Here is a 17,731-nt window from a genome sequence, read left to right as displayed (position 1 = left end):
ATCAAGTATCTATTACGGTTTAGGAGATAGAGCTCTGTAATAGAGGGACAGACAGACAGACCGTGGAGTATTAGTAATAGGGTACCGTTTTTACCCTTTGGGTACGGAACCCTAAAAATTAGCTGGAGCTACTCAATAGCCAACGGAGTAGAGTATCTCTTATATATTTATGGTAATAGTAATGCCAACCCCTATACTAAAATATCAGAGTAAGCAAAAATTCTAAGTGAGAGGGAAGATACAAGATAGTTCCTAGTCGACCTACTTACTTGAGTGGAACGCATCGGAAATGAAGGAACGGCGCTTATCTCCGTAGAGAGAAATATTACTTTTCTCATAAACATATACTCTTATAGTGAAGGTAAACATCGTGAGGAAACCATTTGTATGCCTAAGAGTATTGTAGAAAATGTTGTTAAAGGTGTGTGAAGTATCAATTCGCATTTGGTTTGCGTGGTAGACTAGGAATAAATGATTCTAATTGAAATCCAGCAGTGGGACAATAATGGTTTTAAATGTTAACAGCTGTAATGCCTTACGACTGTTACATAGTTATAGTTTACATTAAGTTTAGTATTATATTTCCGGCTGATTGGGTGATAAAATGGTATAGAAATCAAGTCGATGAATCTAATTCGTAATAGTGAAGTCATTGCAAATATTACGATGGTTAAATTTGTTGATACAATAATGGAGGAGGTGTTCTTTATGTCTTTATTTTAAATGACATTTCTAAAATTACCAACTATATCGTTTAGTACCAATCTCCAAAGTTACTACCAATGATTACAATTTTTTTTTTATCAAAGATATATGTTTTTGTTAAGTTTTCATTAAAAGTATATAATCATTAATTTAGTTAATGAATAAACAGCGGTTATAGTTAATAAACGGATTGCCAAGGTTAAAATTTCAATCTGCGGTACGTAAAACATTAGATAGATTGATTATAAATAACAGGTTTTAGTAGAGTAGAAAAGTGAAAGATGATATCTAAATGACATCACTAGTCATTAAATCACTAGATTACATTACTCAAATATCTTCTTCAATGATAGATTACATACTTATTATACCTGATAACATCATAAGCCGTTTAAAGCTGGGTGAAATTTTAATTACATTCTTCAATTATCTAGCGATATCGCACATCGTTTATATACTTGAATCTTAGATGAGTAAAATACATAGATAGATCACTCCTAACAAGAAAGTGTAACCAGTCTTGAGAATTGAAATTGTTGTGTAAATAAAGTTTTGCCACGTCACGTGCTAAAATGTCCCTAAAATGTTTGAAATACTTATTTTTTTTTATAATCTAGGAGTAGCAGACGAGCATGCAGTCCACTTGACGGTAAGTGGCTACTGCCGCCCATGGACATCTGTAATCAACCCCAGATAGGATTAGATATTCCTACCTGAGGTCGGCCACAGATGTGCCGCTACCCCTGAGGACTAAGCTGAAACGCCTCGGAAAAGTATGTCTCCCTTACCACACCCTTCAAACCGGAACACAGCAGCGCCTAACACTGCTGTTATTAGGTAGAAATAGGTCTGGCGGTGGTGCCGCCGGAGTCGAACCACATAGGGTTCATTTATTACGTAAATTACGTATTATTTGTTATTTATACGTACATTTTTTCTAAAAATGTTTTTTATTTGTCAAGAATTCAAAAAATAGGCTTTTGTGGCTTCATCTAATTTCAAGGCAGTGAAGTATCTTTCTATTTTACTTATCAAAGACTTGAATATCCTAATGTAAACTGATAGTCACAGATTACGTCACAGATTAACTCTACGTAGAGTTTCACGCATGAATAATAACCTTGCCTATTTGTTTTTCTTCGTCATCATTTACTGTAAAGCTAATAATAATCAGTTCACTGGGTACTATATGATTCCCGTTGTATTTTTTCACGTTTAACTGACTGAGGAATATAATAGGTATCCGCGTAAAACTGCTAGTCCGCTCTGAATATAGAAATGAATCGCGTCGCCATAGCAAATTGTATGACTACATCTTCTCGCAACAACTTCAGAGTGGACTAGCAGTTTGACGCGGACTATGTCTATGCATTGAAGTGGAAATTAGTGCAATCATAACTATTTTTATTTCTACTTATTACTTATCTGTCTACTAATAAAACGTCTTTTGGATTCTCGGGTAAAGATATAGGTAGAATCTAGATAAGATAGTAAGTAGCCCTTAATATAAAGATTTAGTAGAAAATGACATAATTAATTATTATAAAACAAAAACCCGATTGTTTAAAAATAAACTTCATATGTTAAAATTCGTCAAGCCATTTGCTGTTCAGCGTGCCAAATAATGAGATACACATAAATACATATACTGGAAAACCCTCCGCATTCGAGATAAGTTTGCTTTTTACTTTAAAATAAGAGTTTAAGATACAAGAAATTTAATATAGTACTCTTAATGAAATGCCTTCATTAAGACTTATCTCCACAGCGGGAAATAAATTTTCTTAATTAGTTCTTAGACATTTCACAGATCTTACATTGTTAGGGTTCCGTATACAATATGTAAAAACGGACCCTGTTCGTCGTCACAGGGCTCTATCTTTTGAACCGTAATAGATGGACGCTTATTTTGACATAGTATGTATTACTAAGGTTGTTATTACAGCAAATACTAAATATAAAAAAGGGAAAATTAATTGGGGTTCCCATATAAGTTATTTGAATATTATAATATAGTTTTAAATATTTCACGGTCGTACGGAACCCTCCTACATGTTCGGCTCTCACGTGATCGACTTATTATAAGAGTATGCAAAAGAGTATTTTTTCTTAACATAATTATTGTCATTAAAAGTTTTCATAACAAAATAAAGTCATGATGATTTTTCTATTACAAGATAAAAAGTTCAACATTTATTTTCATTCTATTTTTATCGTTTTCTCAAAGGTCATGTCTAAAACATGTCTGGCAATGAAATAGCTTTAATGGCGGACTTTACTACAAAAATGCCGTTTTTTGTGATAATATTATTAGTAGTTTTTTTTTAATACACGGTTTAAGGCCTAATAAGCTTTACCTATATATAAATGTAAATATATTAGCACGTATGTGTCAACGGGGACTATACTAAAATTATTCATAGGCACCTCACGCATTCTTTCGCATACTTCAGTACTTTTTTCTGGATTTTGACTTCTCAAAAAATGTGTAATTGTTTTAATAAAGAGAGAAACGGTCGTTGAACACACTTTAATTTATTATTATAATATATAGCATATTATTAAAGCACATTTTATTTCAACTAAAGTCTAGAGAAGAAATAAGAATATCAATTGTAAAGTTTTGTTACAAATATAACAATGGGTATCTATTCCAAAGACAGACCCTTGGATTACTTCCAAATTCACGTAAACACATTCACTCAACATTAACAACGATATTCGAATTGCTGTAACAAATATATTTTGACATATTCCTTTAAAAATAGTATTTGTATTTCAACACTCGCGTTTAGAAGATTGATAGGCACAAAAAATTTGAAGGTCAAATAGTTTCCCAATAAACGTTAGCTGAATCATCCAGACGTATTCGAGATGGTGTTTAGTGTTTGTCCTCTTTCTGTCCCTATCTAATAAACGAAATTAAACGAAACAGCATTCACAATTAAATTGAGTCAACTTTAATCCTGTTTGGGGTTGATTAAAGATGTCCATGAGCGGTTGCCACTTATCATCAGATGGCCTGTCGGCTTGTTTGCCTCAATAATTAATAATTGGCCAAGTGTGAGTTGAAATCGCATACAGAGGGTTCCGTGCCAACAAATTACATATAAATGTTTAGTTTTGTTTTCATAGCGGCTATATACTCGTACTTACATACACACAGTGAAAATTTAATATGAGTATCTATATATTTCTTGTCCATACATGGATTCCTTTATCTTCAGCATTTGTCATTATACTATGCATAGTACACACTTTGTAAAAAAAATCAAGTGTCTATTTATTGCGGTTTAAGATTACATAAAATATATTGTGTCCGAGAGAGTGATAGAACCCTGCGAGATACGGAGTTCATTAGGGCATTTATAAACTTTGGATACGGAACTCTACCACTTTTCAGATCACTCGTGTTTTGTTTTTTAATTTCTGGCACATCATATAACAATGAGATAACATCTTAATTCGGCATGTGATTCAATGTAAGTAAACAATCGCTTATCTTGCACGCTAATCTTCAAAACTACATAAACAAGGGTCAATGACACGAGAAACATAAAATTATAAGTTAAATGTTAGTTCACACGCTTCTGACCATAAAGTTAATAGGATAAGACATTTTTGCGTGACTAAGCTTCTGTGACCAAATAAAAGAATAGTTAAGCGCGCCTAATAAACCTTGCTTAAAAATTCGTAACGGTTATGATGCGTTTAGTTAACTTACGTCTATTGCTGCTTTGTTATTCTCCAAAGATAAGCATTATGACTAGACGAAGCAAGGATTGGGGGCTACAACTTTGTGAAAGCCTTTTTTTTTGACGAGGGGGAGACCTTCAAAAGGTACCGAATGTCGTGGGAGCGACAAGGGGTAAAACCCCCCGGTGGCCATCATCACCGCTGCGAAGAGGACTCCGTGATCTCCAACGAAACGCAACCGGAGTCCTCTGAACGTGTTGCCCCATCTGGTGTTTACGACGGTATGCGACCACACATACCGCCGTCCTTTCCGGGGTCGCTTGCTCGACGGTTCGAGCTCCCACTCTTGCCGCCCGCAACCCCGGAAGCCCCCTTTTAGTCGCCTCCTACGACAGGCAGGGGATACCGTAGCCCTATTCTGATCCCGGTACTACAGGGATAAACTTTGTGATAGCCTAATCACAAAAGGGAAGTAACGTTATATTGTAGTAGGGATCGGCCTTTTTATCCATTGACCAGATATTCAAATTTCAATAAGTTTATTGATTATATAAAACGTTAACTGAAATATACGTATTTTTTAATCAAAAATCACTTTATGACTTTTAGATTTTTAATCTTAAGTATGTTATTTATTTATCCCTAATAACACACACCACAGAATACCAACGTTCACGTGACTACGGTTCCCTGAAACATTAAAGAATGAAACCTTTTCGATTTAAAAGTGTTATAATATTTTTGTTATTTTTATTATATTGTAGGTCCATATTGTAGGTCCATAGGTATTGTCCATTTTACCGAATAAATTATTTTTCTTTATTTTCTTTCTTCTTTCTAAAAAAGTGTATTGCCAGGGACAGTGTTTAAACGCACGGACAAAACCGCAAACAAAGTTAGTACAGAACGTACCTCATTGTTACAGTTCACGTAACACACGTAATGTTATTATGAGTCATCGGCGTATTTGTAACGTATCGCCCCGAAGCGGTCATCGTAAATTTAATTGGACCAAAGAGTAATTCGGACTTCGGAGTACTTCGCGGCACTTGGCGGTCAGCGAGTCACGCTGTGGTGCCAAATGTGTCAAAAGTTGCCATAAACTATTTACGGCACCTGGTGTCACTGAACCTGTTTAAGTCTTCAAATCTTTTTTCTATTTAAATGTATGTCTGTCCGTCTGTCCTTTACATATTGCTAAATTCATCCAATAACTGTGTAACTAAAATTGATATTTTTATATTATTGTTTATAAACAATCAAATTTTGTGAGTGTGTACTGTGTATGTAGTTTTAAACAAATAAAATGCATGCTTAACAAATTTAAGTAAACATTGATTATATAAATAAACATATACTTTAACAAGCTGAGGAAAAGTATTAAGTTCAGACTGATATTTCAGAAACGTCGTGACATACTGGTAGTTCTGACATTTCTTGCTGCAAACCTAGTTGAAAATATGATTAGTGTAACAAGATTAAAGTTGCCCTCTTTCCACAGCAAAATTATAAATATCTGTCGCTATTCCGCTTAAAGAGATTGTATTTCACTAACGAATACCCAAGTAGCCATAAAACAGTAATCTGATAAATTTAACGCTGCGCTAAAAAATATGATGGTCATAATTAGACACTTTTGTTGATGTTGACAATTAGACACCTATTTATCAACTTTATTTCGAGAACCTTGTAACGAGATGCCTTTGTGGCAGAAATATGACATGTTAGTAATAAAATTGAATGCCGAACGCTAGTCGCAATATGTGCAAGCGAGCGTAAAATTTCACCACACATACAAACGTATAAAATGATGTTCAATATGAGAATGTTTTTTTTTTTATAATATAGGAATAGCAGACGAGCATGCAGTCCACCTGATGGTAAGTGGCTATTGCCGCCCATGGACATCCGTAATCAACCCCAGATGGGATTAGATATTCCCACCTGAGGTCGGCCACAGATGCGCCGCTACCCCTGAGGCCTAAGCTGGAACGCCTCGGAAAAGTCTGTCTCACTTACCACACCCTTCAAACCGGAACACAGCAGCGCCTAACACTGCTGTTATAAGGCAGAAATAGGTGTAGCGGTGGTGCCGCCGGAGTCGAACCACAAAGAGTTCTACCACCTTCAAAACGTTTTCTACACTCACAATTTTAGGATACGAACAGGTACATAAACACAAGAACATAAATTAAAAATAATTAGGGATATGATAACGTCAAGCGTTTTTCTGTCCGGGTATCATTGCCGGTACTCTCTTCTTATTTGTGGCTCTCTATTACTAGCTCTATAACTCTTTATACTGTGGCTGTATTGGCCACGTAAATAAAGCCTTACAAATGCATTTGATTATCCGGCGTTATTTTTGGTACGTTCTGTATAAATAAGTAGTAAGTGAATTTTTCAATCGGGTATTAATAGACAAATATAATGAAATGAGTTTATTTTTTTGAAAAAAAAATACATCTTAGATGAATCAAATTCTGAGAAATGACAAAGTAAAGAAAAATAGTAATTATTTAGAGATAATTTTTCCTTATACATATTATACTATACCCAAATACGAATTAATTTCGGATTTGGCCATCTACACCCGGTTAAAAGTCCACCTTCACAGTCGAAAATACATGGATTGCGCAATTGCGTAAAACAACTCCGTAAACAAACCTTCGTGTTAAAAAACCTTAACAATATAAAATTCATTTTAACAGAGGTATGTTAATAAATCGTATAAAGAGCCTGCGCAGTGAGGAGACTATTTATCTATTATGCAACATTCTCAAAGGCAATCTAGAGGCGGGTTCGTAAGAATGCGGAGGTCATCTCGGCTAGATTGCTACAATTTCGCAAACCAATTTTCTCCGCGAGGACCATAATCGGTTAAATATTAAAGATACGCTTTCTTGTCAGCTGGTTTTGCAGTTTTCTTTTACGAATAAAGTATTTTAACGGTTTCTATTTATAGCGTTGAGATTAAAACTCTTTTTAGCCGCTGCTAATGCTAGTAATGTTTTGCGAGCGTTTGTATGTGTGCATGTGTGATTATTTAACACGTTCTGCAGTCTTTACATTGATTTTTAGAACAAATTTATTTCGGTAGATGTCATAATGGTAGAAATTGTCACGTAAGGAAAAAGCGTTATGTCCCGTCATGCGGCTTTCTCTCTATCACTTTTTTATATTTGGTACATGCGAGTGTGTGTGAGTAGCAAGATGCAAAAGTACGCATCGTGCGCGGCCGATCGAAATTTTGATAAACTTATTTATATTTAATGTTTTTGAACTTTAAATCCTACGTATGATTTATTCTGTCTCAATATTGCAATTTGCAGTGAAGCTTAAGGAAGTTCGTTCCTGACGGAGGTCCTTCAACCGAACACGTAATTTTTTTTCTTTTTTCCAATCATTCTTTTATTTATTATAGGTAATGCATCAGAGATGTCTTATTGCTTGCTTTATTTAAAGATTAAGTTAATGGTGAGTTTGCCCTTAAATATATTAATTAATATAAAAGCGTTATATTACTGCTACCATGCACAGATGTGATTAATAAAATATGCAGGCATATAAAGAAGTTCGATAAACTCATTTGATAAGGTCAAATAAATTTTAATCAACCTTATACATTTCCATTTTCCGTAGCTTTTTCCGTTAATTTTAATTTGCTACAATTGCGAGAACCCATTTTCCCTCGGAGCGTAGGTAATCGCATGAAATATTAAATCGATTTCTTTTTAGGTCGTTTAAGAATTTCTCATTTAACTTTTTACCGTTAGTCATCCTTTTTTGAATCATTTTCTTATTCGAACGGACCTTTATTTGGTAGGTAGATATAATTATTTTGTTAAAGCCAGTAAAATATTGACAAATGCTTTGTGTAGGTAGCCTAAAGCCTCAGTTTAAACCTATGAAACATTTAATTACTAATTTCGAATATAAGACGTTAAGTATATCTCACATCGTGACATAAAGTAAGAGTAGTCGATTTACAGGTAAATATTACGGGACGCCATCACGATGTTATATTATATATTTTTTTTAAATAATTCGTAATAAGTTAGTTAAAATACCAAATCGCAAATTTTGATTTAATCTTTATTGATACAAGTTATACCCATTAAGCGCTCACGGGATAATATCCTAGAGCAATCAAAATGCCTTAACCAAATATTTGCGTAACGGTAACTATGGGAGAGGTAATGAGGGTATATTTCATGATTTCGACCTCGTATTTGTTTTCCTCTCATTACAATGTATGACCTCACTACATAGCCACTAATATCGCTCATAACAGGCCTCTATTTTGTGTTTGCATTTGTAATTCGTGGGGCATAAAGCGTTTTAAGGAAGTTGTACAACGTGATAGCCTAGTATTATGATTTTCCGCGGTTCGTATCTTAGGCATACTTTTCTGTTATAGGAAAACAAAGTTTTCTTTATACCTTATTGTAGTAGCACTGCTCTGTTCAGTTTGACGGATGTGCTTAGTGAGATACTTAGAAAGATATAGGATAGGCGACTGGCGTAGTTTTTCTTAGACGACATAGCTACTCACCATGAGGTGGACTGCATGTTCGTTTCTTACTTGTATATTATAAAAAACGTGTTTTATAAAATTTAAAACAAACGACAATCTAACTGCCGCCTACGGTCATCAGAACAACAAAACAGTCTGTACCACTGAAATGGTACCATACATGTTTCTACAACCGTTCGTCAATATCTTTCTTTAACGGTAATCGAAAACATCGTGTCAAAACTTCTATAAGTCTTAACTTGAGTCTTTCTTCCCATTTTATAAAAAACTCAAACCCAGCACTAAAATATAAAAAGAGATATAATAACATGAAAAATAATCGACGACGTTTAACGTCGCATCGGTTATATGTAGGTACATATTCCTATCGCCCTATATACAATACCCTACCGATACGTCAATTAACAATGCGGGTAACATAAAATAGAGATAGGGTAGGTAGAGACGGAGAGTTTACAACATAAGCAAGTCAGACTACTACACACTGAATTTGAAAGTTATTTCTAATTGAATTATTTACAGTAATTAAATCTGTATGTATAAAATAATGTACCTATGTGTAGAAATAATAGTATTTGTATTCGGAAACTTCGAGAAGTCGATAAATTGATATAACTTTATACACAATGTGGTATTAAACTTAAATAGGTCAGATGCTATGCATATAGATCCAAATAATGAAACATCGTAAATAATTCCATACATTTTGCCGGGATATAAAGTATTATATTGTGATGTAGTGTTAGAGTAATATTAAGTTAGTTATAATAAAGATATAAATCCAACAAGACACCTTTTTTATACACAAGAGCCTACATTCACTACACTATGTCCCATTGCAGATCACGGACTACAAAATATCACGAAATTGTTTTGGGTACAAAGTACCTAATAAACATGCAATTCAAATTGAAATTTCAGTTATAGGTAGTATTTATTAGTGAGATAAAGATTAAAATGATCAAGATGTAGGAGAAAAATTTAAAACAGCATGATTAGATTATATCGGTTAGATACGTTAATCTCGTTCATGAAACGTATTTTTTCTTATCAAAGATAACGATTACAGGTATAAGTGTGGCATTTTCCTATGCAAATAACTCACATAGACGTGTTTCTAATAACAAGTAACATTGGCAATATGTGTGTGAAACTAAGTTTACTTTCATAGTGTGTGACAAGTGTAGTGTGAACATGGGTCGAAGAAACGTCAGTATGATAAGACTTGGACGGTGTGTGGCGTTCCTTGCGGCGGCGGCGTTCCTGCTGCCGTTCACCATCCTCCTGATGGTAGCGGACCAGCAGTACAACTTCACTTACAACTCCAAACGGGTGTTCTATCAAGAGGTAAGTGGTCTTATTGAGTAATTGTTATGGTTGTTTTACCTTGCGTGTGCCCTTATTGCATCAAGTGTCCTTAAGGCCCGGTACACACGTAGCTCTATTTTTTCTACTTTCTAAAAAAAATACATTTTGACAATTTCTTATTTCTTATTATTATTATGATTGTGTTCCGTACAGAAAACTATGTGTAGCATCACAAATAATATATTGTAGGATTTATATTAAGTAAATAAAAAAAATATTACAGTTTTATTATAATTTCATATAGATTTTTAGCCAATTCCATAGAATATTCACAATTCATTTCATTGACCTTTCATATAAAATTGATCATTAAGAATATTAAAATCAAACGATCAAACAACACTTTAAATATTTGAAATTGAAAAATATAACGAACGGTTAAAATAAAATACGTTTACTAATTTATTTATTTTTTGCATCGTTTGGTTAAGATGTATACCTATATGACTTCTACATATTTAAGACAGCTTTGAATAAGAAACATCTTTAAAATATGTATTACGTGACTATTTATGGCGTTAATTCTAAACTGTGAATAAAATTGGTGTAACGAACTTGTAAGTACATTGAGGTCAAAATTTCTTCTTTTCAGAGCGAGTTCTATAAAATAAACGGGACATATTATGCGCCCGCATACACGATAACTACACCCACTAATTTAAGGACCCAGGTAACCAAACAGAAATAATCGATGTTAATGTACCTAACCCGACGCCTAACACTTGCACTGCGCTTAATAACCAGTAACAATAAGGTACTGTTCGAAATTACGCGATTTTGCTGCGACAAGCGGAGACTTAATAGCTTTCTTTCTATATCTTAAATATTATCTCTTATTGCCGGACGGGTAAAACTCTAAGCAAATATTCGTCATAAACCCTTTATTGTGCAATGATGTTTCTAAGTGCGTTTTGTTTCTAAGATAGAACTTCGCTAGATTCAATATTCCATGTTTTTTTAATTGATTTTACATTGTAACTGTAAATATAATGTTTCTTTTTTAATTCGTCTGCATTTCTTAAGTGTTTACTCATTCACTACTACCTACATACATTGTTTTAGCTTAAAATAATATTCATGACAAAAAAAGTTATGAGATCCTATATTAGCAATAATATTACTCGTACTTAAATCTATTAGTTTCGCATCAATGTATAAAACGTAAGAAAAAAGCTATAGAGTCGACAATGTCGCGTGTAATTACGCGTAAGTTTGAACAGCTCCTAAAGATACGATCACACGTACAATATGCATAGAAGGTACATCGAATACTCCATACTACACGCTGTTAATTATTTAGATATGCAAGCTAAAATGGAAATAGTCAACTACAAGCCTTGTCTACAAGGGTCATATTTTATAGTAATTACCTTGCTTACGTGTTGGTGACTATTGTAGGTAAATAATTTCGCAAGAAGATGCTCCATCAGCCTAATCTTAATTCAGTCCCTTAGTTATCTTATGAGATATGAAGAAAAAACGATTAACATGGTAGTTCTGATCATAATACCTTTTTTTAAGGGTCAGGCCGATTCTATATCGATAAGTATAGGTTAGAAAGTTCGTATAGGTCCAGAACTTTTATTCTGGAACGGACAATTTTTACCTTTAGAGGGACCTAACTCTATAGCTACACCACAATATAAGGGTCTATTACTTATACTGTGGCCACACTATCCTCTTTGTAGCGCCGCAAATTGCCGTAGCTGCCACACACTCTCTAACTCGCCATATTCATAATTTATTCATTAAACTAAATATGGATCGCCGGGTAGAACGAGCGGCAAGACAGACAGCATGGCGCAGCCACACTTCCCTTTGTCCTCCCTTCGTTTGGTACTTCTCTCGACTCTCATCGAACGTGTGGCTTTAGTATAAGAGTGCTCCATGATAACTTAGTAAAGATGTAGTGTAGATTGAAATACCAGTGTAAATTAGTAGACTCAACTAAGGGGACCGAAATCTACTACTGTTAACAGTTGGCCTTCGAATTTAGAATCGAAATGAAAACCAAATCTTGCTTCCCTATCGGCAGGCAATAAATAAATTGGTTTTACCAATATAAATAAAGTTGACACGCTATTCATTACAATATCAATTTCAAGGGCCGATAACAGGATCCCCATTCAATCTTTATCAACTTAATCCAATACGATAAGGTATTTGAAATATCGGCGTTAATCGGTATCTATTCGGGACATTCGATGCATTTGTACTGTGATATGTATGCGACACTAACAAAGGTCTAAAGACGACTGTGCACGATCCGCAACGAACGAATACAACGTCACAAATGGATGACGTCGCTGGGTGTATGTGTATTGTGTATGTAGTTAGTAAGCACTAAACTTGTGATTGTGTGTCTTGCGTAAATATTGTTAGATCAACAGGGAATATGGGTATTTTTCTAAGTTAAGGAGAGGTACTGAAGCTTATTAACAGATTTTCGTCGGTTGTTAATATTCAATCTATCTAATGATTTGCCTGCCAAAGATTGACATTTAACTTTTTTGCCCATTAAATATTGTCAAATCTCGATCTTTGGTAAACAAACATTGAATAGATTGATTATTAATAATTAATGAACTCCATCAAGAAAAAAATAAGTTTTATCTACAGTTAATAAGACTTCTTGTCATGGTTTGACGGCAGCGCCAACTTATAACTTTTCTATGTGAACGTCCAAGCTTTTGTTCGTGTTTGAAGGGTGCGGTTTGGCTGACATACTTATTGAGGCGTGCCAACTTCCAACTTAGCTCTGTAAAGTAGCAACACATCGTCGCCTGTTTTCTACACTTAAATTTTATGGACGACGAGAGAGCCTATGCTACGGTTTCCTCTCGCCGATGTTTGGGAACACTATACAGAGCTCTTGCGAAAAAGGTCTACTGTCATCAAAGGATCAATTGATCGATCGATCGGTCATTCAATCGATCAATCGGTTGGTTATTCGATCGTTCATGTAGGAGCAATCCTCTTTAGATGATATTTACATCCCCATCAGTATGATCAAGTACACATGACAACTGAAGCTGGGTTTGTTACGTAGTAAGTTGTGGTGACTTTTATATGGTAAAGGTAAATTGCTTATTGATATAAAGGTTCATAAAATTATGTCCCTTTTAGTTGTGGTGTCGGTTGGGTAATTTTTATGTTGGTTGGGTGTATGTGTGATTTTTTTTATTTTAAGTAAAATATAAGATTATTGAGTGAAATGAAATGAAATGAAATGAAATATATTTATTTTGTATAGGCCAACGGCGGCACTTACAAATTGTCAGTTACAATATTTTCTTAAACTACTACCGGATCGGAACGCGACCTCTACTGAGAAGATCCGGTAAGAAACTCAGTGGGTTTGTCTTTTTTAATTTTAAAAATAATTATTCTCTTTTTAATTTTTTTTTTTTAAATGCCATTTTTACATATAATTAATAAAGCATTAGCTCCAGTATCTTGCTTTACATTTATCTAAAAAAAAAGAAGTTTGTTCAGCAAGATACGCTACACTTTGACATTTTCTTAATTAACTAATAATTATGTTATTGATCAGTCCCAAGCTGTTTTATCATTAATATAATCAGAAATTTTATAATAAGCTTTACGACTAAGTGTGCTTTTGATAATAACTTTAAATTTATTAATTGACAAATTTCTGATTTTGATGGGCAGTTTATTATAAAAACGTATACATTGACCCACAAAAGAATTACTTATTTTGTGGAGACGAGTAACATGTGTAGAAAGGTTAAGTTTGTTCCTTGTATTTACATTATGCGTGTCACACCGTTTTACAAATTTATCAGTAAAACATATATTTGTATAAGTTATGCAATTTTAATGTGATATTATTTACTTTCCAATTTATTGTTTTTTTTTCATACAGGGACTAGTGTTATTGATACTCGTACATTACTTACTTATGTACCTCGATCGTTATTTTTAAGCCTTAAGTTTCATCCAAATTTGTTTAATCTAACTCTAAGTCCGTGAACAACAAACTTAGCAGGTATATTGCAATTGTTGATGAAGCTGTCCAGTTATATTTTAATTGTAACTATTTGTATCAAAAAAATATATCACATACCTGTTAGGTACAATGCAGGTCTGTGATTTGTTTACATTTTACGTATCAAAGATCTATTATTGAGTCGAGTAGTCAATAAAATACAAAGTTATGCTAATGTGCAATCTCTTTTATGTAATCGAAGCATTTTAAAAATATTCAAACTTGTTTTATGCACCTACACGCATTGGTAACATGGATAAACTCGATATTTCAATCGAGGGGTCCAAGGTTCGAAGTCCAAGTACGTACCTTTAATTTTCCAAAGTTATGTACGTTTTAAAAATTACTTATTATTTGATACGAGTATAACAGTGAAGGCACACGTCGTGAGGAAATCTGCACGCTTGAGAGTTATTTAAAGAAAGATGTCTCAAAGGTGCGTGAAGTCTAACAATTTGCACTTGGGCAGCACTGTGGGCCATGACCCAAACTCCTCTCAGTCTGAAAAGCCCGTGCCCAGCTGTGGGACAATAATGGGTTGACGACTTGATCAAAACAAGGAATTAGGAAATAATATAAGGTGGTGAATAATAGAGGATAATTAGTATTAAATTGTGGTCGGTTATTATAAATATTAGTTAATTTAATATTACATATTAAAAACAATATAAAACAGGCAAAATAGGCACACAAAGGAGATTAGAATATATTAGATCGACATTATTTTGAAATTAATTACAAATTTACATAACATTTGTTTTTGACGACTATATTATTAGTTAGTCATTATGTAAACAGGCGATATCTTCCCACGGTCCGATTTGAACGGTAATTTTTGCCGCGAACGTGCAAAATGTGGAATGAACTTCCTCGTGAAGTATTCGCTTAGGACTATGACATTGGGCTCTTCAAGAGGGGTGCAAAAAGAGTTCTCCTCCGAAGCCGGCGATGCATTAGCGACTCCTCGGGTGTTTTATATGTCCAAAGGCGACGGTGATTGCTTTCCACCAGGTAGCCCGTCTGCCTTATCGTTCGGTATAAATATATAAAAAAAATCTTATACTTTAGTACCAAAATAAACAGGTTTATGTGTTAATTATTATTCGGTATTCTCAAAAGTAGGTATATTATTTACATAACACGTAGTCTTTGTTTCCTTAGCATTATTTAATTATGTAAGCTTCTAATAAAATATTTGTAAGTGATAAGATCCATATGTTATTCTTAAGCATCTACTCATAGTACCGTGGGAACATAGCTTAATATTAATATTTATAATAACGTTCAAGAAACTGTATTAAATAAGATTAATTATATAGAAGCTTTTGTTAAAATTAAAACTGTTCTGCAACCATCAATATTTAAAGACAACAGTGGATTATGAAATAAAGTTATTAGTAAGTTTCCCAATATTGGGATACAAAAATGGGTTTGAATACTAAGTTTAAATATTTAAAGAGTCACTAGAAGGTAAAAGGTCAACACCACCCACATATATTAAATATCAGAGGTCACCATTGCAACATCGGCTTTAGGATGCGGCTTTTATATGCCTTTTAGGGTTCCGTATCCAAAGGGTAAAAACGGAACCCTATTACTAGGACTTCGCTGTCTGTCCGTCTGTATGTCTGTCACAGGGCTATATCTACGGAACCGTAATAGATAGACACATGATTTTACAGGGGATGCCTAACGGTGGCCGCTATAACAACAAATACTAATAATAAAATAATTTGAAAATTAAAAGGGTTCTCCATACAACTAAACCGATATTTTTCGTCATTTTTCGATCTAGCTGTTAAACCGTACTAGGAAGACGGTTGAATTTTTTACAATCCATTTACTACTATAACTGGTATTATAATAAATACAAATAAGAACCATAAAACATATTTTAATATAGTTATTTTAATTTATTATACGTTGTTTACGTATCATTCATCATCACCCCAACGCCATCTATTATGTTATGTAACTAAGTATTGTTGAAAATAATAAAATAAATAAAAATAAGTAAAAATAATGAATGGTGGTACGGAAGCCTCCATGTGCGAGTTCGACTCGTACTTGGCGAATTATATAAAGTTCTTATGTTCGTTCAATTAATCATTTTTTTAATTCTGCATCAACGTTCAAACAATGAAGTGTTAATCAGAACGAAATTTCTTATTTTATCATCAGCAGCAATTTTATTAATAATAATATCATTTCTTTATATTTTTCAGTATTATTGGATTCATCACACATTGTATGTGTGTGAATTTATTATAGTAAGACTGAAACCACTATTATTAAAAAGCTTGTTTCCAAAAAACTTTTTTTAATAAATACTTTTTATAAATCGCTTACAGCTACGGTGTGATATAGGATTACGGCCTAAATTAAATGAATTGTTAAATGAATAATAATTACTAAAAACATATATTAATGTCTATATTATCTAAACACATATATAAAACAATACTTTCTTAATGTCGACACCTGCAAGGAAAAACATCCTAATTAAGTTTTAGGCATTTCGCGGGAGAGCGCGACATGGATTTTAAAAAATCTTGCTGATTTATTTTAATCCCCCATGCTATTTAACGACTGAGATAAGATTTTTGAATATCAAAAATTTGCAGTAAAAATTACATATACCATCATAGTAACTCTATATACAATTTAAAAACTGCATTTTACCACCAGTTACGATTACTTACCACTACCTAACTTTCAAACTATAAACAATTCAGATACGTCGATAGTATAAAAAAAATCAGCATTTTAGCTTAGTAAGAATGTAATCGTAACTGAGTTACAATTATTCCTTGCAGGTGTCGATGTGTCAATTTTATTCTAAAGAGACTCTACAAATCGAGACTCACGGCAATGCATCTACCAAATTCGAGGAACACGCGCAATTCGAATGTACATTACAAATTATTAAAATAATACTGAGAAATCTGTTGTAGGTACATAATACAGGATTTTCTCAATATTACTTTAAGAGAAAACACATGCCAGAGTTTCATAATGAAAACCTGTTTACTAGTTGACAAAGGGTTCGTCTATCTTCCATCCATTAGTGATTAGCTTACACAGCTTGTAAGTACTAGTGTTGTAATGTCCATTAACTTAACTGAGTACTATACAACGAATATCGGACTTTTAAAATACCTACGCATAATAGCTGATAATAAGAATTTAGATTTAATTTTTAGCATTCCATACCCAAATGGAACCCTATTACTAAGTCTCCACTGTATGTCCATCAGTCACAGGGCTCATCTCGTAATAGATATACACTTGAATTTTTTACAATGAATATATAACGGTGGCTGCTATAATAACAAATACTAAGAATAAAAAAGTTGAATTTAAAAAAAATAAAAAAAAAAACATGAAAATTTTGGTGGTATGGAACCCTTTGAGTT

The 17,731-nt window shown here is 33.5% G+C and overlaps 1 protein-coding gene across 5 annotated transcripts in view; it reads left to right on the top strand.

Moving 5' to 3' along the window:
- Positions 1 to 17,731, top strand: part of LOC140752103 (carbohydrate sulfotransferase 11) — a 102,802-nt gene that overhangs the window by 9,956 nt on the left and 75,115 nt on the right. For 4 of the 5 annotated variants that reach the window (XM_073086273.1, XM_073086272.1, XM_073086274.1 and 1 more), the window contains exons 2-3: positions 10,008 to 10,285; positions 10,899 to 10,976. In XM_073086273.1, the coding sequence (XP_072942374.1) occupies positions 10,133 to 10,285; positions 10,899 to 10,976 (231 nt within the window). In that variant the 5' untranslated portion in view covers positions 10,008 to 10,132. The remainder of the gene's footprint in view (positions 1 to 10,007; positions 10,286 to 10,898; positions 10,977 to 17,731) is intronic. The other variant, XM_073086277.1, reaches the window with a different exon arrangement.

This window comes from Epargyreus clarus, unplaced genomic scaffold, assembly GCF_041222505.1.
Source record: "Epargyreus clarus isolate Ecla_fem2 unplaced genomic scaffold, WU_Ecla_fem_2.2 ptg000024l, whole genome shotgun sequence".
NCBI classification, from domain to species: Eukaryota; Metazoa; Arthropoda; class Insecta; order Lepidoptera; family Hesperiidae; genus Epargyreus; species Epargyreus clarus.
The sequence above is the reverse complement of the archived record's forward strand: the minus strand, read 5'-3'. Positions and strand labels throughout refer to the sequence as shown.